Source organism: Balearica regulorum, chromosome 1 (genome assembly GCF_011004875.1).
Source record: "Balearica regulorum gibbericeps isolate bBalReg1 chromosome 1, bBalReg1.pri, whole genome shotgun sequence".
Lineage (NCBI taxonomy): Eukaryota > Metazoa > Chordata > Aves > Gruiformes > Gruidae > Balearica > Balearica regulorum.
This window is the reverse complement of record NC_046184.1, coordinates 159905731-159930747: the sequence shown is the minus strand read 5'-3', so window position 1 is coordinate 159930747 and position 25017 is coordinate 159905731. Positions and strand designations below refer to the sequence as shown.

The 25017-nt window shown below is 39.1% G+C and overlaps 1 protein-coding gene across 4 annotated transcripts in view; it reads left to right on the top strand.

Annotated features, from left to right (window-relative positions):
- UBAC2 (UBA domain containing 2) overlaps window positions 1–25017 on the top strand; it is a 109660-nt gene that overhangs the window by 67232 nt on the left and 17411 nt on the right. For all 4 annotated transcript variants that reach the window (XM_075741254.1, XM_075741249.1, XM_075741265.1 and 1 more), the window contains exons 5-7: window positions 8507–8630; window positions 10539–10586; window positions 22994–23239. In XM_075741254.1, the coding sequence (XP_075597369.1) occupies window positions 8507–8630; window positions 10539–10586; window positions 22994–23239 (418 nt within the window). The remainder of the gene's footprint in view (window positions 1–8506; window positions 8631–10538; window positions 10587–22993; window positions 23240–25017) is intronic.

Sequence of the window (25017 nt, the reverse complement as noted above, 5' to 3'; positions counted from 1 at the left end):
AAGAGAAAAAGCTTTTCAAACACAAATCTGATTCCCTAAAGTGATATCGGTAAGAACGGGTGGCTAGGGAATCGGAAAGGAACGGGATGTCAAATTGTGAGGTAACACATTGTTATCTGCAATAACCAGGGTAAAGAACACTAATCTAAGAGTTAAATTGTGTGTATGTTAAGAGGGTTTTGGAGATCAGAGATCGATGGAAAATCCTGTCATTTGCTGTTAGAGGCTGTGGTTGAGAGTTACCTGGTATTTTCCCCAAAAACTCATACTGATCGTTCATGACTGCAAAGGACTATTTATCTTTAAAGTGGCCTCATTTAGTGGCCTGATTTTGAAGAACTAGCAAGCGGGCATGATGATGCTATTTTTGGCAGGTCCAACCCATGCAGAGGGTGGAATGCCTCTTTAGAAACGTTAGGGCTGTGTTCACGGCAGAAGCGTTTCCTGACGTTGCAGTGCTGGAGATGTGCAGAGATACGATCTCGACTAACGTGTCCATCTCATCAGAAAGCCTAAAGTAAATGCAGATCTAATGACCAAGTTAAACTTTATTAAATGTACCTTGTCTTACAGGACATGTTTTTGCTATAGCAGAATGAAGTAGAGCCTTATGAGCTACTTTTGTGCCTACTCGGAGCATTTAGTTGGCACTACGTGCTGATTTTTCTGGTGCTGAACTCCCAGTGCAGACATGACTTGATTCCCCTTAGATGCCAGGGAGCTGGAAGGCTCAATCTAGGGCTTTCAGCTCCTCAGTTTTGTGGGGCATTTATCTTCTAACACCAGATTCAGAAAGTCTTTGAGAGAACTTACTGGTCTTATTCTGGATTTTTTCCTTTCTTGTTTTTGAATTATTTTTGAATAATTTTTGAATTATTCAGCTTCATCACAGAGCAGAATCTCTTTAAATGAAGTAATGAGAATTAAAGTCTGTTTAAAAGGAAATTGCACGGGGAACTTGCTTCATATGTACACAAAGTAGTACTGCAATGTGGTTCCCTGGCCAGCAGCAAAAATATGTAGTAGAAATAGGAAATTTTGAGATACACAGGCATGTAGTAATCTTTGCTCAAGATTACTGACATTAGTACCACAGCTTCATATTAAAGGAAATGTTTATTTCAAAATAGTTTTACCATTATAAAATAATGCCAATAGGTGTTTCCTGCTCCGATCTGACAAAATATTGCCTGCCTTTGATTAAGATACATTACTAGATTGTACCCTTTGAGTCACACTGATGTATTAGCTACCAATCCAGCCCAGCACGATGTGATGTTAATTGCTTGAGCTAAATGATAGAGGTTGCGTTCTTTCACTCACTATTTATCCTTCTAGCTATCTGTTTTCTGTTCTTATATAGCTGCTGCTTCTCCAATGTCTGTTTGACTGTCCCAGGATTTGAACATTTAAACCAAGAAATGTCAGAAAGTGTGATATATGTTTGGTTTTACCGTTTGTGTGCAAAAGCTTACTGTTTTGCTTTTGACTGCAAGGAGTAGTACATGTAAACTAATATACTAATTTCTTACTTTCAGAGGTGGTGACATCAAAGCAGTGCAGTTAATATTTTGACCAGTATATTATGATGCCTGTGATGGTTTATTTTCTGTCTGCTTACTTAGTCCCTACTCTATATGAGCAGTTTACAAATGGTACTGGATTTAGCTTTACAATTCTAGAGAGCTACTACCCAAGGTAAGAAATGACTTCTGAATTACACAGGATGTTCATGGATCAACCAGAGAATGAATCCAGCTCCGCAATGGGAAGGGAAAGGAACTTGAAACTGGTTTACAATGGAGTTGAGTAGTTTACGGAATAAATTGTTGGATAATCTTGGCATTAAAAACTAAAGCTTTTTTTCGGAGAGGTGGGTGCCTGACTTCTGTCTTCATGAGGGGATTGTAAAGTGGTTGGTCAGTCTCCTATTTTAATGAACCCAGAGTTGCAGTGATTCTGCTGAGATATTCACGGGCAGGAGGAACCTTTCTTTTCCCCTCAAGATGCACAACTTCAAGTTTTGTCTTGGGGTTTTTCTTCCACTTTCTTCCTGTGTTCCTATGAGATATTGGCAGTTAGATACATGAGTATTGGGTAAGGTACTCCAATGCTTTTGCTGGTATTGAGAGGCCTCAGGCACTGTGGTGTCTGCCCGTGGTAGAGAAAGGGTTGGGTGCAGTAGATGATTCCTTTGAGTCCTGGGCTGCATCAGGCAGAGGATCCCAACTATGAAGGGCAGTCGTGTTCCAGGGAGTTACCTAATTTCAAGGAATGCTATTGAGAATGTTTAACATTTTCAGAATAAAGGCTGGCACCTTAAGTGTAATATGGCAGCTGCAGGAACGCAGAGCACTAAAGTAACTTAGTAACTTGAATTACAAGCACACTGTTTACATGCTCTGTATTGTCTGCAGCTGCTTTTAAAAGTGATATTTTTAGTCCCGCAAAAAATATGTGGTTGTGAATTTGTCAGGTTAATGGTTTTTTTTATGAAGAACTTAAATGAAGAAAAATACAACACTGCAGTTAGTAAGTGTAGTGAGTCATTCTGAATAAAATAACAAGTTATTTCTGCAAGTTTAATCCCGCAGATCTTCCATTGACAACAGCAGATGTTTTTGCAGAAGTAACGTTTAGCTGTCTACCCCTTTGTTCATACATTTTAGAACCATTTTTTCTGTATTTTGTGCATATATTTACTAATGTTAAAAAGTTTTATAGAAAAGTTAGAGAATGTTCCCATCTGGTCTGCTGTGTTTCTTTTTCACTGCAAATGTTGAAATTTAACATGCTCTTCAAAATGAGGATATAATTGGTGTAGAGCCTGCTATTACAGTACACCTTTGGGATGGACATGATGTCCATATAGAGTGTTCAAACTCCGGAATTTAATCTTCCAGGTTTTAGCGGTTTTTGTTTTGTTTGAAAATTTTATTTTCTAACCCACATGACTGAATTTAACTTCCTAAACATGAAGTGGGCATAAACTCAGTTTAAAGTCAGTGTGTATTTGTGTCTATGGCCCTTCTTTGCATACAGACATCTCAAGTTTCCAGTAGAAGTTAATCATGGCATTTGAAAGGATGTTCCTGATAGTCTCATAGTATAATGAACAAAGGGCTGGGACAAAGGTCTTGGGAAAAGGAGAGAAACTAGAGGAAAGGAGATTAAAAGGGATGCAGGGAAAAGCAAAAATAAGAGGAAAAGAGAGAAGTGAAGGAAAAGAGAGAATTGAAGTAGTCCTTCAATAAGAGTAGGTTTTCCACTTGTAGGTGTTGAATCTGACTATATGTTACCAAATAATTAATTAACATAATTAAAAGAGTTAAGAAGCAGTCCTTTTATTTACAGTACATGGATGGATGTTTGTACCTGTCTAGTGAAATACAGGAGCAGAAAGGAAGTGTGGGTTGGATGAGGGGTCAGTGAGGTGGGTGGGGAACTGGCTGAATGGCAGAGCCCAGAGGGTTGTGATAAGCGGTGCAGAGTCTAGTTGGAGGCCTGTAGCTAGTGGTGTGCCCCAGGGGTCAGTGCTTGGCCCAGTCTTATTCAACATGTTCATCAATGACCTGGATGAGGGGACAGAGTGTACCCTCAGCAAATTCGCTGACGATACTAAGCTGGGAGGAATGGCCAACACAGCAGAAGGCTGCGCTGCCATTCAGTGAGACCTGGACAGGCTAAAGAGTTGGGCAAAGAGGAACCATATGAAATTCAGTACAGGCAAGTGTAGGGTCCTGCACCTAGGGAAGAACAACCCCAGGCACCAGTACAGGTTAGGGGTTGACGTGCTGGGAAGCAGCACTGTGGAGAAGGACCTGGGAGTCCTGGTGGACAACGAGCTCTCCATGAGCCAGCAGTGTGCCCTCATGGCCAAGAAGGCCAGTGGTATCCTGGGGTGCATTTAGAAAAGTGTGGCCAGCAGGTCAAGAGAGGTTATCCTGCCCCTCTACTCTGCCCTGGTGAGGCCATACCTGGAATATTGTGTCCAGTTCTGGGCTCCCTAGTTCAAGAAAGACAGGGAACTACTGGAGAGAGTCCAGTGGAGGGCTACAAAGATGACTAGGGGACTGGAGCATCTGTCTTATGAGGAAAGGCTGAGAGAGCTGGCTCTGTTTAGCCTGGAGAAGAGAAGGCTGAGAGGGAATCTTCATAATGCTTATAATTGTCTAAAGGGTGGATGTCTAGAGGAAGGGGCCTCTCTGTGGTGCCACTGGGCTTCTCTATGGTGCCCAGTGACAGGACAAGGGGCAACAGGCACAAAATGGAACACAGGAAGTTCCATCTGAACATGAGGAAAAACTTCTTCACTTTGAGGGTGACCGAGCACTGGAACAGGCTGCCCAGAGAGCTTGTGGAGTCTCCTTCTCTGGAGATATTCTAAACCCGCCTGGATGCAATCCTGTGCAACCTGCTCTGAACGATCCTGCTTTAGCAGGGGGGTTGGACTAGATGATCTCCAGAGGTCCCTTCCAACCCCTACCAATCTGTGAGTCTGTGTAAATCCCTGCAGTGTTTATGAGCTTCAGGAACGAGACTTCGATTATTCACAGAATAATAGAGTAGCTTAGGTTTGACAGGATGACTCTGGCAGTCATCTAGTTCAACCCTGGATTCCAAGCACGTCCAAAAAGAACAGGTTACTTCGGGCTATGTGTCCAGGCTGTATCTCTGAGGATATAGATTCTATCTCCAGGCAACCTGATGCGGTACTGGACCATCATTACCCCCAGCTGGACTTGCTCCTGTATATCAACGCCTTTCTTGAAGTGAGGAGCCCAAAAGTGGACACAGTGGTTCAGGTTCAGGCTCAGAAGTGCTGAACAATTGCTTTTCTTGGACTGGTGACTACGCTCTTGGTAATGCAGCCCTGTATGTGACTGGCCTTTCCTGCAAGGGCAAAATGCTGTTTAACACTTAAAGGATTCTCCAGCTCCTTGTCTGCAAATCTGTACCATTGCACAGGGTTATTCCAACCCAGGTTGAAGACTCCACAGTTGCTTTTGTTGAACTCCATAAGGTTCCTGTCAGTCCATTTCTCCAGCCCGTCAACAAGTATCTGAATGCAGTTCTGCTCTCCAAAGTATTGACTGCTCCCTCCAATTTGATGTCATTCAGCAACTTGCTGGGAGTGCACTCTGTCCCATCATCCAGGTCGTTAATAAAGACACTAGATAGTGTTGGCCCCAGTGTGGATCCCTGAGGGAAGCTCCTGGTAACTGGCTGCCGCTTGGACTTTGTACTGCTGGTCAGAACCCTTTGAGTCCAGCACTGCAGCCAGTTTCCCTCAAGTCTGCTTATCCAGTCTGTATCTCCCCAGTTTTTCTTCAAGGACACAAGAGGAGACTGAGTCCAAGGCCATCATAAAGTCAGAGCATATATTTGCTGCCTTTCCCTTCCTTGTCCACAGTGCCAGAGTCACCCTTGGTAAATCCATGTGGGCTATTAGCAATCGCCTTGTCTGTCCTGTGGCTGGCAATAGCTTCTAGGAGATTTACTCTATAACTTTCCCAGGGACAGAGGTGAGGATTCCCAGTATTCAGCTACCTGAATCCTCTTGCCCTCCTTAAAGATGGGTGCGACGCTGGCATTTTTCCAGTCATCGGGAACCTGCCCTGATCACCACAGTGTTTGAGTAACATTGGCCATCTCCCTTAATGCCCTGAGGTGCATCCCATCTGGTCTGTTGTCTCCTGTATAGCCAGCTGGGCTCAAGAGCTTCCTGACTGTCTTCCTTCACAGCAGATGTTGCTCCAGTCCCACGGGAGGCTCAGGGACCTTGGGAGGCCAGAGGACAAAACTAACCAGTGAAAACTGAGGCAAAATAGTCATGGAGTACCTTGGCTTTTTTCACATGCTTTGTCACTAGGTCCCTTTTTCCGTTAAGTGGTGGGCTCATGTTTTCCTTAGCCATCCCTTAGCTGTCCCTTACTATGTCAGTCATATTCTAGTATTGTTATGTAGATAACTTCTCTGACAGCCACACTGTAGAGGAGCAGCATCTCCATGTAGATATTCTAAAACAAGGCATGAGAAATGTATAGAAAATTCTGAAGGCAACTCAAAAGATTAATTGAAATTTTCAAAGTACAGAATTATGTAATGAAAGTTGAGAGAAAAAGTTTAAAAGTAATTGGTATAAATTTTCACACAGTGGATTCACCTGTACTAATGAGTTTCACAAAATATTTTGAAGGGCACTAGTTTTGATGTTTATTAAAAAAAAGACACCTGAAAGGATATTTATGTAATACCTATTTATACTAGGTGTGAACTCTGTCTAAAAAACAGAAACTGGTGCCTTTGGAGGCGTATGTCTGTGGTGCGTACAAGCTTACTGTTTTAGGAGAAAAGTTCATTTTTAGGTTTCCTCCAACTCCTCTAGATTGTCAGGTACCAAGCAGTGTCAGACACTGGACTTTGAATTGCATGGATCACTGTCTTGGACTGGGCTGGTGTTTTCTGTGGTCTCTGTTGACATTAATGGTCAATATTAACATTTAAAGGACCTTTCCACATTCTTTAATCTCTTTTTAAAATGCAGTTGCAGTCATGGGAAATTCCTTTTTGTACTTTCCCATCTTATGATTGAGTGCACCCTTGCATGTGAAATCTCTGTGTCTGAGTCACTATTTATCACAGGAGAAATAAAACCTGAAAAGCATGCCACAGTTTTGGGACTCCCTCAGGTCATTTGGTAAGAGTGGAAGAAATAATTTAAAATTACTTTTCTAAGAGGAGAAAAGACCTTTTTGTCTCTGTTTTTCTTCTCCACTTATAAAACCTGATTTACTTCACTGAGTATTGTCTACAACAGAAGCACTTCTGATGAAGCCACTTTGTACGTGGCACTCTTGTAGCTGTGCCTATCAACTCCTACAACTTAAAAAATTTGTATTTATTTTAAGAATGTGTTGTGTGTGTTTATACAGGTGGGTTTTGTTTATGTAAGAAGGATTATATGCAAAATTGAACATTTGTCAGTAGTATCTGAGTTAGCATTCTCTACATGTTCAAGTGCATCTGACCGTGTGTCAAACTAATGATACTAAAAATGTTTCTATAATTAAACTGTATTTAAGTCCTCAGAGAGGAAGCTTTTCAGCAAGCTGAACTTCAAATATAACAAACAAAATGATAACAAAGTGCTCTTATGTCACAGCCCATTAAATGGGTAAAAATACTATTTGAAGGGGTTTTTTTCATAGCTGTGGGTGTTACGTTTGGCAGTTAGTCAGGAAATGTAAGTTTTAATATTCAGACCATCATTTCACATAGTATTGCTCCTATCAGTAGATCCTCCGGAAGGAAAATGTATTTTTGAATGAGCACTTCAAGTTCTTTGGGTCCTGTTTTTTGCCATTTGCAGAATTCCCACTGAGTATAATAAGTTCCCTTTCACATAAAGGCCTGTGGAAACTGCAGCTCTGGAGAGTTTTGATAAGCTGTCGAGCAGTGAAAAATTACCCCGTGCAGCATCCCACGCCTGTCGGACACAAGACAGCACAGAACCACAGGCGAGGATTCAGCTGGGGAAGCACTTTGCTGATAGCTGCCCCTGCCTGCTGCCTGCAGCTTGCTGCCTGAAGGTCACTGCCACCACAGCTCCACCACTTCACCTGAAATGACCTTTATTTTCTTCCCCTTCTCCATCTTAGGAAGTCTTTTTCTTCTAGAATCTTCCATATCCATGCGTTTGGCATTGGTTCTGCTGTGGCCTCTTCTGTTGTTTTTAATACGTGGTTTAGTTTTCTGGGTGTTTTATGGTGAGGAACACAGGCTTTGTGTGGGGGTATGTGGATGAAATGCACTAGTTTACGTTCACAAGTTCAATCTAGGTATCGGGCCTTTGTAAAAGGTGCTTGAGTCTTAAATTCTGTGAATCTGCTTCCAGTGAGGCTTTAGAAACTTAATAAACATCATCTGCTGTGATTTAAGGCAAGGACCTTAAAGCGAGTTAGTTATTTGTATGGCCATGGAAGTCGCTGGCAAAGGCAAGTTAAATCCAACTGTTGATATTCCCATCTTGGATACTGCAGTCTATTAGCAATCCTCTAACCTTAAGCCTGGGTAAATAATAGGAGTTTAATTTCATGAGTGAAGTTGTTTCCATAATCTTTTGGGAAAGGTATAATCCTTGACATTTGTCCATTTGAATCAAAGAGGTTTTGTTCTGTGCAGGAGACTACTGCTGTTCTTTTTGTGTGCTGTATTTTATATAAACAGTCTGCTATTACACTAAACATGTTGCCTTCTCTGCTGCCTCTGGTCCTAAACATTTGGAAATAAGACACTTTTTGTCGCCTGTTCTTCTTCTTTGCTAATGAATCTATTATCCTGAATGCTGCAAGTTATCTAATTGTTGGTTCCCAAGGAAGACCTTTGTTTGCAAGGTGGTATTACATTTTGTTTGTTATGTACTTAGGATTAATTACTTTTGATTGTTTGACAGTATTGTTGCTAGTATTATTCTTATTAACCACCTGTATCTTTCTTTTCGCAGCTTGGGTCCTGTGTTTGCACTGTTTGTACCATTTTATTCCTCCATTCCAAGAGTGCAGGTGACACAAGTATTAGGTCACTTTTCTATCACAAACAAGACACTGGTCTACATACTGGGTTTACAGGTATGGTATGTACTTGCTTGTTCATCTTTTAATTAATTAGTAATGTAGCAGTTAGTATTTCTGTATGTTTGTCTATGAATTTTGATGCTTCCACATGTGTCATTCTACATGTTTAGCTAGTGACTATTCTATCAACTAAAATATTGAAAAACATGTTGCTAGTATGCATTTCGACATGCTAAAGTGGTGGGCAAGTGATCTGTTCTTCCATTGTCTTCTGTCTTGATTGTCTTGCACAGGAAAATATAATGGACAATTCTACAATTTCTTTTTTTTTTTGGTCAACAAAATGAACTAGTTGAAAATAGATGAAAACAGAACCTGATGCTAAGGCATATGTGTCTTTAACCTTTCTAATTTGCTTATATTTTTGATTTTGGTTTTTTTTCCCCCTTTTCTGTTAGAGCTCAAACAAAGTTATAGAATACTGTATTTTTTCATAATAAGACCATTGGTAAATAATCAAGGTTTGGGCTGAATTTCACTTTTATGTAAATTAATATTATTTCTATATATAAAGCATTACTATGTGGCAGGTAATTTAAAATAGTGTGACGCAGAGCACAGCAATATCATGTAGTATTTTGTTAAATATAAGTGGAAAAATATAGGTATTTCATACAGAAAAGTAGTAGTTGTTCAAAAAAACAACAAAAAAAACCCAGCAGCCTAGAAATGAGTGGACACTCATGTCACAGCCTGAATTATGAAACAGGAGACGTGCAAACTTATGAGAAATTGTACTCATTTTTATATATTCCAGGGACTCAAAAATAGCTCTAGCACTAGCAACGGAAAGCACCATAGTTATGTGAAGTGTGGTAGAGAGTATTTTAGAATGAATGGTCAGTTTCAGAATATTGGCTTGTGCTCCACGCGAACGTTTCATTCATCCATTTTGCTATTCAGCCTTTAGGTTCCTTTGATTTCTGCTCCAGCACCTTATTTTCTTGATCTTACAGAAATCTTGCTTCCTCTCTTCCAAACCCATCACTACCACTACTATTCTGGTCTTTGGGAAAGCCATGATAGTATCTGTGCTCTTTTCTGCCATGTCCTTTGCCTTTTGCTTTCATACACACACCGCCTCCAGTTACTAATCACTGTATCTTCGGTCGATCTTTCCCTGCTGCGTACAGAGTGGTTGCTGCCGTCACGCAGAGGCTGAGGGAAAAATCATTTGCCTTCTCCTCATTTGTAAACTCTGCCCTTTCCTCAAGTCACTCTTTCCGTAGTCAGAAGTCTAGAGGGAAGGTGTTCTCATGATTCAGTCGGCATTGTGCAGAACTATTTTAGTAACCAGTATCAGTCTAATTTTCAGCCCGTTTTCCCAGCTGGTAATAACCTTCTTCAGGCGATTAATCACGTACTTTACTAGAAACGATAAGCTGCCCTGTTGGCTTATCAGGATTTTTTTTCAAACTTCACTCTGACCTATTTCTGTGATTTCATGTCGACAAATATGCTACTGGATGAGAATTTTACTTCTTTAATTTTGATGCTCATGCTTAGTCTCTCCAGGACTGTGCTTGTGAAAGCTTCACTTGCACTGCCCCACTTGGAACTCCTGTTGCTGCTGAGTCATTTCCTTTGCTTCAGTCTATCTTGCAGACTTGTTTTTCTGTGCAGCCTATAACTGACATCCTGTTATACTTATGCTATATGAAAATAAAATGTATTGTTCTGTAGAAGGAGAACAACTGTTGAATCCCTGGGGTTTTTTTCCACTTCTGCTACTTCTGGAATACATCTTTTTTTAATGTTAAACTGAATTTTCACAGTTCACATGTGAAAGTTCACTTCTCCCATTGTCATGATAAGTACATAGCCTATATAATATTGCAACATAGTAGTTTAGACAACAGCTTTGTAAAATTAAAATTTTAAATCACTGCTCTTGTCTTCTAGCTCTTAACCTCTGGTTCCTACATCTGGATTTTAGCCTTAAGTGGATTGGTAAGTCTTACTGTTTTAAAAATCATGCATTGCTTAAAACACTCTATGTATACAATCAGTGCAGTATATTTGGATTCAATAAGAACAGAAATTACTGAATAATGGGTTTATTTGTGGTGGTAAGTAGAAAGTTTTCTGTCTTTAACTTCCAAAGGTGTAAAGTGCTGGCTGGTGATAAACTGACAGGCAGCAAGAGAGCTGGTTAATATTTGCAGGGTGCCGCTGCTCTCTGACCCCCTAAAATTAATTTTGCTGCCATGGATATAGCTTTAGACCCCCAACTATAAATGAGACTATTGAGGAAACGGTAGAAATATTTCTATTGGGTTTTGGGGTTGGGGTGGGGTTTTTTTCAGTTTTCAGCAAGCCTCAAGCTTTTATTGCAAAAAGCAGCTTTTAGCAACGTTGCTATGAGGAGTTTTGATGTTTTGCTGTTCTCCTAGGACATCTGTATATAGCCGTTTCTCACTACGATAACGGCAGTAAGGGTGTAAAATCACTTTCTTCATGCGACTCAGATAAAGTCGGTGTGGTATATCTTTTTCCTTTATGACGATGTTCTTAGTACTGAGGCACTTAGTGCTAAAATAGATTGTACTAAATCTTCCAGATTGTTAGATACTGATACGCTTCTTTTAAAATTTTGCAAACTTAGGAATTAGGAGCTCAGACTCTGATTTCTTGACCCAAAATATTGTTTGCTTTTCAAACAGTGAAAGTGCCACCTCTTCCAAAGAAGCTCCTTATTAAGTTGATGCAATCTTAACAAGAATTTAAGTGGTGCTCTTGCTATTTAGAACCTACTAATTTGAATTTGCAGTGAGCTCAGAGTGAAATTCCCATGGACACTTCACATATGGCTGCTATAACTCAGTAGTTTGGTCTCTTACCATTTGCATTGCCTGTTCCAAAATACTCTTTGAGCTTGTAGGATAACCAACAGGAGTAACGGAGCAGTAAATAGGCTGCTTAGCAATTTGGTCTGACCATAAATATCAGTGAAAAAGGTGCAACTAGCAAACCAGAATTTCTCTTTCCTGGAGATCGGCCCAAGCTTCTGTGCCCGCCTAAGAATCTGTGACTTCCTCCAAACACACTACATTTCCTGTTACTCTTCTGGCTCTTTTAATAGCCCTTCCTTTTGAACAGGTGTTCGTTAGAGAGGGAAGGAAAGAAAAGGAAAGGCATTTTAACTCCATCTTTCCTGGTGGCAGGAACTGTATGGATACTTGGTTATACAGACTTATAAAGAGCAGCTCAAATTATTTTTTTTCATAATATATTACGTGGTTCTTATTTTAATTCCCTTTTAATGTACAGTTTTATTCAGCTGTATAATGCAACTTTCTAAGGATTCTTTTTCCTAAATGCCTTTTTTTAAAAATTGCAGGTTTACAGTATGTTTTACATACGTATAAGTCCATAAGAATAAATTGAGCTTTCTTTGTGTCACAGGAAGACTTAAAAAATCATCTGAAGTTTTCATATTGCTTCAGTCAGCATGAACTAAGTCATCATCAATGGTGATGCGTTTTCAGTCTCAATTTTGTCTGCAGCAAGCAGAGAGCTGCATTCTACCGTTTTGAAACAAGTGCTACAATTTGGAAAGAAGTTCATGTTATGAATTTTTTTGCACAGCATATCCGTCACGCTTCTGTGAATAAGAAGTCTCTTTTTCTCCTCTGTTAGAAATGATAATTTGGTGTCTTTTGAGAAAACCTGATAAAGGAGTAAAGTTGCACAGTATATGAAATAATCTGAAGAGGGATATGAAACACTATAAAGGCACCTCTTAATGCTGCAAGGGTAGATACTTGATAATATGTGTATGTACAATTACAGAAATACATAGGTTGTCAACTCAATCTTAAGTCATTCCAACAACCTACGTATGTATTTTTGTAATTCTCACTGCTCTTGACATTTTCTAACATACTATATCGTTGCTGAATCAAATTTCCATGTATTGTACAAAAAGACAGAGTAAATGCATGAACACCAAGGCAGCTAGGTGTGATATTTAGTTACTAGTTCATTGCTTATTAGACACTTCACTGTCTGTGTTTTTAGCTCTAAATATCACTTAGATGGTCATATGACTGTATATGATGCTGTTCTGCAATTTAGCTTTTGTTGCACTTCTGCTTGTCTGGAGTATTAAAATGGATGGTGCTGGCATGATTTCTGAATTGTTGTCAGCTTCCGCTTTCTCTTCACCATGTTCCTGGTTCAGGTTTATTTAAATTCTCACAATTTATATTTTAACATGTAATGAACACTCTTAAACTAAACAGATACAAGATGTGGCACTGGAGATTGATTTCCGTGTTCATCCTTGCTAATGCTGTTTGACTTCCCTGTGAATTCCAGGCAGATGTAGAGCAACTGGGAACTGTACCGTCTTGAGTGCTTGTTTTCAGTGGTTTTGAGTGATGCCACAATTACAGAAATGTTTTTGCATGTGTGTGTGTGAGTCTACGTATACAGATAGGCATTGATGTAATGTGCCTGGTGATAGGGAATTTTACACAATTTGTAGTTTGACGATAAATTGTTCTCAGTTACAGAGATTACAGCACGTGTTTTGTTATTGGAATACAAAAAGTCTACTGTGTCTGTCTTTGCCAGAAGGTATATATATCTTCCTAAATCTCTAATTCTGAATGAACATAGGAATACAGTCTTAAAAGGCAGCTTCTTTATTCTCCAGATGAAACTGGAGTACCTCTCAATTATCGTTCTTTTGGTATGTCAGTATGGCCTGGTAATTTCAGTTGCTGGTGTGTTGTATAAAACATGTTCTTTAAATACATGACGCTCATTTACAAAAAAGGGAGAATTTAAGAAGCAGACCATAAACAAGTACACAAATCTGATCTAATCAGTAATCTGTAATGTTATTTTTTTTATAATTTATGAGACTAATTTGGTTTCTTCTGATTTGTTTTGCCAGAAATATGCCATACTTGGTACATACAGTCCAGATTTGTTTCTTATGATAGGGGGTTTTTTATGTCGTAAAATTAGGAAGCTTCATATTAGAGATGCAGATATGTCATGAAAGTCATGCAACCTATTCCCATTTGACTTTAAGGCAGAAATTCTTTCAGTAGGTGTTTACAGAAGTGCTTCCATATAATGCATTTGATTCAGTTTAGTGAAGGCCAGAAACAGTTGCCCTACTATTTTTTCTTTAAAACAGTCAAAACACCTTAGAAAATGGTATCCACTTGAATGTTTCATTGGACACATACATACATATCAACCCATCGCCTCTCCCTTTTTTTCCCTCCCTTTAAAATATCTTGGGTTCTCAGCTTACATTTCTCATTGCTATATTCTTGCAGGATTGAAATTTGAGGGGCATGTCAAGGCTCGCTCATCATAGCTACAACATACCTCCTTCAAGAAGTAAGCTCAGGTGGTACCAGCAGATGAGATGCCCACTGGGACATGCAGTTCCCTCCACTCGTTAGTATAATGTTATCATCGTACATAGCACACACCAGGGTTTCTGTTAACCATGTAGCTGGGACCGTATTTCATAAGGATGAGATTTCTTTCAGGCCCCTGTGATTTTTAGCATTGTAGCATCTTTCTTCTTATCTAGTGTAATTTGTTTATTTGTTTGCAAGGTGACCTGCATTGCATGAAGTTCAAAATTTGGAGTACCCCAAGTCTTCTGTGAGCTGCCTTGAATTTGTCTACAGCACAGTTCAAACCTTTGGAAATTGAAATTGTGTTAACCTTACAAATGCTGAAGTTTCTAAAACCCTGTTTACTTTCCAGATTTCACTAAGCCAAATGCAACAGCCTTCTGCCTTCTTTCTGCACTACCCTGTGATTTACTTTTCTCATGTTGTATGAAAAGTTGAGCTTTTTATGCTTTAGATATGGGAAAACTGTAGAGAATCTGTAATTTAGAGCACATACTTTAAAGGCTTAAGGTTAAGATAAAAAGTTCAGACAGTGCTAAGTGCTTGGTTTTAATTTCCGTTCTGAATTTTGAAGTTGCTAACTTGGTTTTGCGTAGACTACAGATATCTGTTGTTAAATGCTCCCAAGTGTACTTCGGATTGTTTTGAGTTCTGTTTGTTAAGAATTTTATTCATCCTTTCTGTTTGTTACTTGTTCAGCTGAGGTCTTTTTCTGTAGTCAATTCCTGCCCTTTAGGATTGGCATTTATAGGATAAGATGTGATTGGCCTGGGGAGCAAAATATTTAAACCATACTTTCATTTTTTTAGTTTTTGTCTTAAAAATAACATCACGTAGTTAATATCTGATCAGACCTAAGAATCACTGATTTTTTTGTTCTTCCTTTTCCACATCTTTCTCAAGTGGTTTTGAACAATCCTTACTGAGTTCTTTCTGTTGTTTTAAAAAAATGTTTTGAAGGGAATACAGAAGCATTTGTATTTCCCCACATTGCAGTATTCACACTTAAAATATCATCCCTTCTACCTACTTAAAATTAGTATTAAATATGGGCTGACTTTCTTGAAGACAGTCTTTGATCGGAGCCTGATAATGTAGTATGCAGTTACCTCCACATTTATGCCCTGCCATGCATCATCCTTTGTCTTCCGGTTAGTCTGGACATCCTCCAGTCATCCACATTTAGATGGTTAGTCAATGCCAAAGTATGATATTCCTTGAATTCTTTGTAATTGTGTAATTATAAATGGTGATTCAGGTAAGTCTACTTAGATCTAGTTAAATGTCTTGTGGTAGTGCTTTGGCAACACAGAAGAGAGTCAGTCTAAGAGGATTGAGTTCAGATAATTTAAAAAAATACATGAAAGCTATGCACTAATTGTTTTTTATGCTGTTGATTTATAGCCAAGCATAAATTCATATTTGAATTGGAGTTCAGGATAGATAAAAGTTTATTATTTGTAATAACTGAAATCACATTTTTAATTAATACTTTTAAAATTGGAATTATGAAAAGCTATAATGAAGGCAAAACTTACTAGAAGTATGAAATTTAAATAAAACAATAATAAGAAATAATTAAATGATGTGTTACTGTTTTGAATATTGTTATTCTGTAAAGTAAAATCTAGTGCACTCGCAATAGCCTTAATAGCACTTTAAAAAACTCTCAATGATATTTTTTCATCTTGAGCTTGTTTCCACCCTAATGCCTGGTAATAGACTACTTCACGGTGCATTTCTGACTTGAAAAATTTACACAAAAGGAGGATATCCCTAACAGTATCTTTTAAACTTAAAATAGTTTTATCAGTGTATTGCAGCCTTCTCATTCAATTTTTTTTTTGTCTTAGTCTTTAGGTTTTTTGAAACATTAGATGATCACAGGGGATCATATTTTTATCATTTCAGTAGCAAGAAACATAATTTTTAGAAGAAATAACTAAGAAAATTTAAATAAATCCAAGAACGTAGATTATTTAAAGGCTTCCTGCGGGTGTCTTGTCTTTAACTACAACTGGTATTTCAGCCTTTGTGTTTGAAATCAGTGTGGTTGGAGCTGAAACTGCCACTGGCTGTTCAGCTAAGGCTAAGCGTATGCGCCAGTGGTGCAGTGGGCCAAAACATAATTTTCAGCTGATTACCCAGTGTCATTGACCACACCATCAAGAAATCCTGTTAAACACCCCATGAGTGTTGCTCTGGAGATATACTGGGCTGCTCTGCATAGAGCTGTGCTTTCTCTGCCTACTTGATGAGCTGGGCTTTCTAGCTCAGGTATGAGCACCACACTGGGGCACTTGCGTGGGTCCTGTTTTGCCAGTCAGCAGAGGTCTATTGTCCAGGCAGCTTCTGAGGATCTCCAAGGATGAAGACTCCACAGTCTCTCTGGGTAACCTGTGCCAGTGCTTGGTTACCCTGACAGTGAAAAAGTGTTTCCTGATGTTCAGAGGGAACCTCCAGCGTTTCAGGTTGTGCCCATTGCCTGTGGTCCTGTCACTGGGCACCACTGAGCAGAGCTTGGCTCCATCCTCTTCATTCTCTCCTTCAGACATTTATATACTTTGATAAAATCCCCCTGAGCCTTCTCTTCTTGAGGCCAAACAGTCCCACTTCTTTCAGCCTCTCCTCATGTGAAAGATGCTCCAGTCCCTTGATTGTCTTCGTGGCCCTGCACTGGGCTTGCTCCAGCAAGTCCATGTCTTTCCTGTGCCAGGGAGTGCAGAACTGGGCACAGTGCTCCAGGTGCAGCCTTGCCGAAGCTGAGACAAGAGGAAGGATCACTTCCCTTGACCGGCTGGCAACGTTGTTCAGGAAGCTCAGCACATAGGTTGTGAAGTGCATAGCCTGAAATAAGAAATGGAAAAGCAATAGAATAACAGAGATTAGGGAATAAAAAAGCAGCGTTGTCTGTTTGTCTGTGTCCTAACTTCAGGACAGGTGCAGATATCCATACGCAAGCTAACAGATGTGCTGAATCCCACCCAAAATTAACATGAAGTATCAGCATGTGGGCAATAGTCAATATTCAGCTGAGTGACTGTAGGTGACTTCATTCAAGATAAGCGTCTCTACGTTCTACTGACTGTATTAACTTAAGCTCCTCTGTGGTGGGAGCTTCAACACCTTCCTCTTTGCTAGGTGTCATGTAAACACATGACAAGTGACTAAGCTGACAACACTTACTTCTGCATCAGTTAAAGCATCTGAGAAGAAAAGTACTTTATTCATCTGACATACAGGGGATGTTACTGTGGAAGTGATGTTGCAATTGTTTGGGGAAGAAGGAGATGCAGATATTTCCAGTTCTGGAAGGAGAAAGTAGTGGGAAAGGAAGAAAGAATGTAGCGATGTATCATAAGACACTTTCTCTTTTATATCCGTGGCTTCTGAGATCCTGTAGAAAAATGAATTTTAGTTTTCAGTTTGTATTTCACTTTAAAGTTTTCAGTTTCTCTCTCAGATCTGAGGAAGAGTTTGTGTGCCTAAAATCTGGTCTACTTGGGTCAACTGCGCCAACTGGTTCAGTAAGAGGGAGATTGCTTCTATCAAGCTTTTCTAGCCTGTACGTGTAGGCTATCATGGCTGCAATGTTACCATTGCTTAGAGAGGGAATTGGTGAGGGTAATTCAGCTGTGTGTGTACTTTGGAGACATCTGCCATAGGATGAGTCACATCTTAACAGTGCCTGTTTGTTGACTATGAAAACAACTTTAAACCACCAGCTCATAAGTAGGCTTTTAAATTACACGTGTCTACACTGGAGCAGATAAATCCAATCATGATCTTTTATGTAAAGAGGTTTGGTTAACGATATGATGACGATCGCCTGCAGAACTCTAGCAGAGGCCCAAGGGAACCTATCCTTAGGTCACAAGTTAAGAATAGCTGTAGTGTGCTGAAATGGCAGTACAGTCATACTCGGACATACACAAAGAGTGATTGAGATCTGATAATGATAGCACCTGACCAATGAAGATAGCATTGATGGACTCGGAAGAAAAAAAAATCAAGGTATCTGGGAAATTTATGAGCAGTCAACTGGGAAGGAAATTGAAGAGAATTATTATTGTTGTTGGTATTGTTATTATTATTATTATCTTATTCTTCTGTCAAGCTAACTATTGCAAAAGGCTGTTTATACTCTTAATAACTATTTCCGCAAAGAAAACCCAAACAAAATAATCTGTTGTGTTACAATTACATTGCACAATATAAGTACAAGTTGAAAATACATGTGTCATGGTTTATTTGTTGGGTGTTTTTCACACGATTTCTCTGGGTTTGATAAATGGGTTTCTCTAATCAAGGTATGTACAGAATGTCGACACAAACTTTAGCCCTTTGTTTTTATTCTGGTTTTATAGAATTCAGAACATACTAAGGATAAAGCAGATAAAGTAGGTACAGAAAGGTCACTTAACCTTAAGAATACTGCTGTTTGCTTTCAGTTTGTTGATATCTGATAATAGCAGAGTCTTGAATACATATGATGAATTTATTTAGATTATTCAGAACAAAATAATTGAGTATTTGCTGTCAAGTTCTAACCTTTAGGCAAAATAATTTTAAACATCATTTTCTACACTAATCTGCCTATGTTTTTTTCCATTTTATTTTCTTTTTTTAATGTTAATCAAGTACGGTGATTTTAAATGTCTCAGTAGTGGAGCATATGTGTCTTTGTCATGTAAAATATTGCAGAGCTTCCATGTTTGGTTTACCTAGTGTAAAAGAGAAACTAGAGCTACTTCCTTTTTTCTAAAAAGTGTGCAACTTTGGAGGGACATGAGGGAAGGGGAGAGGAAGTTGGGCTTTATACAGGGGTGGGAGGAGGTTAGGAAACTTAATGTGAACAACCAGTAATAAGCCATGATGTTAAAAAAATGAAAAAAACATAAGCACACTCTTTTCTGCAGCGTGCCAGACAATTTCCAGCATACTACATTTCCTCTGCTTAGCATTGTGTTGTGCCTCATATGACATGGTGGATGAGGTTGTACATTATGATGGTGTGACTAACAGAAAACAACTAAGATACGTTTTATGTTGCCAGCCAAAAATTCTCAATTCTAACAATGTGAACTTAGCTGCTACATCTTTCTGTGGTGACTTTTTAGAGCCTAAAATACTCTGGAGCCTCATCTGTTTGGGGAAAGTAGCCCTTTAAAATGAAGCACAGTGCTGAAGTTGGGATATAACGAGATCATCTTATTTTCATTGAATAAACAAAGTAGGGTTACTTTCTTAAACCCTAGAAATTCACTACATGTCTGTAAGACAAATGATGTAAAAAGCTACTTTATACTTTGTCAAAGCTTGTGTTTTTTAAAAAAATTATATACATCAAGTTCTGCATATGAACCAGCTCAAGAGGAAGTTCTTTGGAAATACTTGACATTAAGATGACACTAAACCAAACTGAATCACGAGACCTATTTTAACTACAAATGTCTCCATTCTGGGTTTATTGGAAATATGCAAATAGGTATCTCTTCCTCACTAGATGAAACTTCTTGAAAAATTGTTACTGAGCACAGCGTTTTAAGTTTCTTACGCTTCCATCTAATAGCCTTATAATTGGAGTAGTAACTCAAGGGAGAGCGGAGAGGGAGTGGCACTGAAATCCTAACAGATGTGGAGGTGACAAGGTGGGTTGCCAGTGTACACTTGGTGCTCTGCACCGCTGAGTCTGTCCTTCCATCTGTTTATACTTGTGAAGAATTGCAGTCTCGCATGATTGCTCTGAACAGTTACTGGTCCATAGCAAGTTTCTTGGCAACTATGTGTAGAAGATACACTTCTCCTCTGCTAATCCCCCAGAGTTCTGTCTTGTTCCTTCACCAGGTGCTTTTTATTTTAGATTTTACTGTGAACTTCATGTTGTCAGACTTCTCGACTTCCTGCTCTGTGAGCACAGAAGTCCACGTTTGGGTTATGCAATAAGTTTCTGTCTAAGGCAGGACAAGGAGGGGCCAAGACGCTAATCCACTGTTGAGGAGCAGCAAGGAGAGAGAAGACAGCCCACTGCAACTGGTGCATTGGCTATAGACCAGACATCCTACTCCAGTGAGCTCAGTAAAGTTAGGAAGGCAGGTAGGAGCCATGTGTATGAGTCTCACACGCAGTGCGAAGTGCCATTCTCCATTTTAGCAGTGTCCATAAACTTTTAGCCTTATAAAGCCTTTTCTTCTGATTAAATGCTCTGGAATGACTTGCTCTCTACAACTACTTGAAAGGAGGTTGTAACAAGGAGGGTGTCGATCTCTTTTCCCAAACAGGACAAGAGGAGATGGCCTTAAATTGAGCCAGGGGAGGGTTAGATTGGATATTAGGAAAAATTTCTTCACCAAAAGGGTTATCAAGCATTCGAACAGGCTGCCCAGGGAAGTGGTTGAGTCACCACCCCTGGAAGTATTTAAAAGACATGTAGATGTGGTGCTTAGGGACATGGTTTAGTGGTGGGCTTGTCAGTGCTAGATTTATGGTTGGACTCCGTGATCTTAGGGGTCTTTTCCAACCTAAACTATTCTATGACTAGCCGTCTCTACTTAGAAAAATATGAACATGATTTTACTGATGCAGCTGCTATTTGGTGCTTGCAGTACACTTTCCCTTGTGAGACAAACAAGTCCCAAAGTACTGACACTAAAGACACTGATGCTATCTCTTTGCTGTATTTTCTATCTTGAGTTGATAAGAGAATGATTCTGTTTGTGGTTAATGTGTTCAGACACATGTCAAGATTTGTCATACATTCAGGGAGATGTAGATTTTCCTATCACCGCTTGCTTTGTTTTGTTCCTGTGAGTTTTTGAACCCGTTCAAGATGTGAAAGTCCTGAAAACATCAGACCTTAACAAAGGACCGTAAGTGAGCAGAGATCAGTAGCTGGGAGGGACATTTGGAAGAAGTGAGGACGTGCTAGTGAGATGCTGGACAAAGTGTTTTGAGGCGGAGCGCTTTCCCTGCCTGGTTACACTTGTGCAACCAGGAATGCAGAATCTCTGGGACCAAAGAGGGGGCCTCACTTCATAGCCTAATGATATGAGGTGGGAGGAAAGAAGATAATTTGTAGATTCTGGTGCTGCATGTTCGTTTTGCATCTAAGAAATCATCAGATTAAATGTATACATAATGTTTGCAACCTCATTCAGTAATTCTTGCTCCCAAAAAAGTAACGTTCCTGGTAGCTCTACAGTCTAGGTTTTCTTGAGTGAGGAGCCTATCTACGTAACTCTCTTGGGACCAGGTGGTTAGCTTCTGAGGGACCTTCTTGCTCGGTAGATACCTCAAGTACTGCATATCAAAAGTAGATGAATTGTAGAAGTGATATGAATTTTCCTCCACTTATTCTTTGGCAGTTATAGTTCTCTCTTAGTTTCCAGTAGATGTGCACAAGTTTTGGTCATGGGCTTACAGTCATCTGGAACAGTTTCACTAGAGCTGAGGAAAGAATTTCTGAAGCAGCTTCTTTTCCAGTGCCCTGTCATTCCCAGAGTCCAGTCAGGACCTTTTTTTTAATACAGAAATTTTTTGTTACAGGCAGCTTTCCCTATGATTCCAGAGATTATAGCCTTCCTCTTATCCCATCCCATTTACCGCCTTCATCGTAACACAAAACGATTGAAGGGGCTAAGGGTAGTTTAGAACTGTTCTTTCTCATTTTAGAATGGTGTTACATCCAACCCTGAGAGCTGTCATAAAATGAAAGTACAACAAAATGAAAGTCAGCGTTTTCCAAAGCAGAATGTATTTTTGCTAAAAGTCTCATTATCTCACTGGATAATTAACAATAACTATGTAAATAATCTGAAAAATATACCCCTTCCAACGGAAGTTGTGTTTTCCTATACTGTCTCCCTTTGTGTATGCAGCAATGCATTTGGTATGTTTATACAAATGTCAATGAGATAAAACAAATATCCCCAAATAAATAGCCCAGGTGTAGAGTTTCTACATTGCATTGTTTGGGTATGTTTATGGATTTTAGGGGGTTCATATCTTTTCCTGTTCATTTCACTCTGTTGTCATAGAGTAATTCTTGTAGCATAACAGACAATGAATAGTCACAAATACTGAAAGGTGGCATAAAGCAGAATGGAGACAGAGTTTGTGCACAAACTTTGGCCTTCCTGCTGGACCACTTTGGGCTCAAGTGCTGGGGCTTCGTAATGGGATTTGAAACGATGGCTGAGTGATGCTGTAGATCATTTATGGGGCACATGGATTTCTATTGCTCCTCCTGAATCTGAAATGAAATCAAGCCCAAGGCAAGCATGACTGTGAATGCAGGGAATGGGTATTTGTCTCATAGGTGGGAGAAGGAAATTACAAAAACTGGCTTTTTCAATATCACAGTTTTTCATTAACTGGTTTTTGCAATTTTTTTTTTTTCTCCTAGAAGGTAGATGGGATCCTTTTGGAATAAGTCTGTGCATACTCTTAGATTTAACTTCAAATCAGCTGTTTGGCTTTTGTTTTTACTAGAAGGAGAGACTTGGGGGGGAACAGAACCCTTAAGGGGTTGGGTTTTTTAAGGAGTGTTTGCAATGCTTCAGCATCCTCAAGGGCAGCCTTAATCTTCTCAGGTTAGCATGCAGCATACCCTGGCCAGTTCCTTTACTAGAAATGAAAATTTTGTTTGAATTTTGACCTCTTTGAGAAAGGGTCACTTGATTTGAGCTCAAATCCTGAAACAAACAAAAAACCCCAAGCAGCTCTCTGAGTCACAGGCAATGCAGTTACACAGATTTAAAAAAGTAATCGTCTGTAGCTGTGGGGAAGTTAGAGGTAAAGAAATCCCCTATTCTTTCTCTGATTCTTGACTCAGAACTCTGGGTAAATACAATAAAAAGTGCTTTAAAAACAGAAAGACCAACTGCTATCTGCAGCTAAATACAAAGTAAATTTGGTGTATTTAAGTTTTTTGGATTTTTTTGTTTTTTAACATTTCATTTTTGCTTTTAGGTTTCTGGGATTTGCTACAATAGCAGTATATTAAAAGTTCATCGCATTCTTTGTGTACCCAGCTGGGTAGCAAAGATATTTTCTTGGACTCTTGAACCAATCTTCTCATCTGCGGAACCAACGAATGAAGTTCGAGTGGGAATGGGAGCAACAGTTGACATCCAGAGGCAGCAGAGAATGGAGTTACTGGATCGTCAAATCATGATGTCTCAGGTTGCCCAAATGAGGCGGCAAAGGCAGCAGCAGGTATTGATACACATTCTGTAAGGACTATATTAAGTGATGGGAAAAATACATTTTTAGTTCATGCATCTTGTGGTTCCTGTTTCTTAAAAATAATGTATTTATTCTTCTTCATCAGTCTTTCATAGGCTGTTGTACTGCTGATAGCCATGTAGGTGTTTTATATAGCTTTATATGTTAAAACTGCTTCACGAGGTGTAAGCAGAATGTGAGACAATCCTGTAAGGTTATCAGTACTTCTGGCATTGTTTCACCAAAACTGAGGCTGAAAGGTAAAGTGATTGCCTCTCGGTGATCTTTAGTAAGAACCATCGTGGAAAGTTAGGAAGTCAGAACCCTCCTGACTCTTCTGAGTATTTGTATTGTTAGCATCCTTTTCAGAGAGGTTGAAAATTGTCTACATGACTCCTTTGTTTGTAGAAGTACTTTGAATATGGCTTGTTTCTTTTAAGAATGTGCAGAAATTAAATTCTCTAAGTATCTTACAGAGGTCAACCACAGGGACTTTCTGTTTGCTGTGTTTACTACTCTTGTTTTATTTCCTTATTGAACAGAATCACGGAGCCTTTTTATTTTCTCTGTTTTAGTCAAACCAGCAAATGCAGATATTCACATACTTGGCATCGTAGGGCAGTAAAACAAGGTGTCTCAATTCACTTTTTCCTGTATCTTAGATGTCTGTGTAACTCCTCTATCAAACCTAGCAGGAAACATAGGCCTTGCATTGCTCTATGTGAACATACATTATTCATAATTTAATTACAGCCTAGCAATTTGAGGTCTTTACTGAGTTTGCTCTGCTTGAAACACAGCTCTGTACTGATACACGAGTTCTTGTTGTGTTCAAGGTAGTGTAGCGTGAGTAGGTATAGCTATGTTACCTGTAATATATTGCCAGAATTAGAGGTGAGATGGCATAAAGCTTTGGCCAACAACTGGAGTATGAATTTTTGTTTTCCCTGATAACATAATTCTGTTTTCCTTGATTTCTTAGCATTTCAATCTGATGAAATTGTTCCTCGGGTGGAAAGATCCTAATCTACATTTCTGTATTCCCATTGGAACGTTAATCAGTTTTAACACAAGAACTGAACTAGAAACTACTCAATTCATAAAAGTTGCTGTTGTAATAGAAAATGAATTGAAAATGTTTCTTGGGCTACAAGCTGCTGGGTAGAGTGCAGCCAAGATTCCTCAGACAGGAGGAAAAAGCCATTTCCAGTTATGAAGGACAATCTTTATAATATATCTTTAATTGCAGAAGTGGTAAATAAGTTCAGAACGATAAATGATAAAAGAAGAGTTGGTAACATTTTCTTCTCCTCCTTTCCTTCGGCTATGAACAATGAAAGTGGAAAAAAGTCTTTTCATGTTTGACTTCAAATAGAGTTCTTTAAAAAGGTGGAGGGGTTTAAGTAACATAAATGAACATTGTTTGAACATCAGTAAGATGCTTCCCATTACAAGTTGCTGAAACACTTTCAAGTTATCTTCATGTTTGGTCTTTAACTTGAGCGCAGCATTTAGTTAACTGATAGTGCTAATCTGTGAAACGAGTGATTAGAAGGCGATGGGATCCATGTATAAATGTTTCAGAGAGGCTCTTCAGAAAAGATGTGTCATGAAAGCTTTTGACGAGCCTTTTTTTTAATGACTCAGGGAATTTACTGGCCATCAACTAAATCACAAAAAGTATCATTCACAAATGTTGAGATGTAGTGGTAAAAATGAAAAGCGGGCTAATTTCAATCTCAAAGTAACATTTAAAAATTGAAAACAAA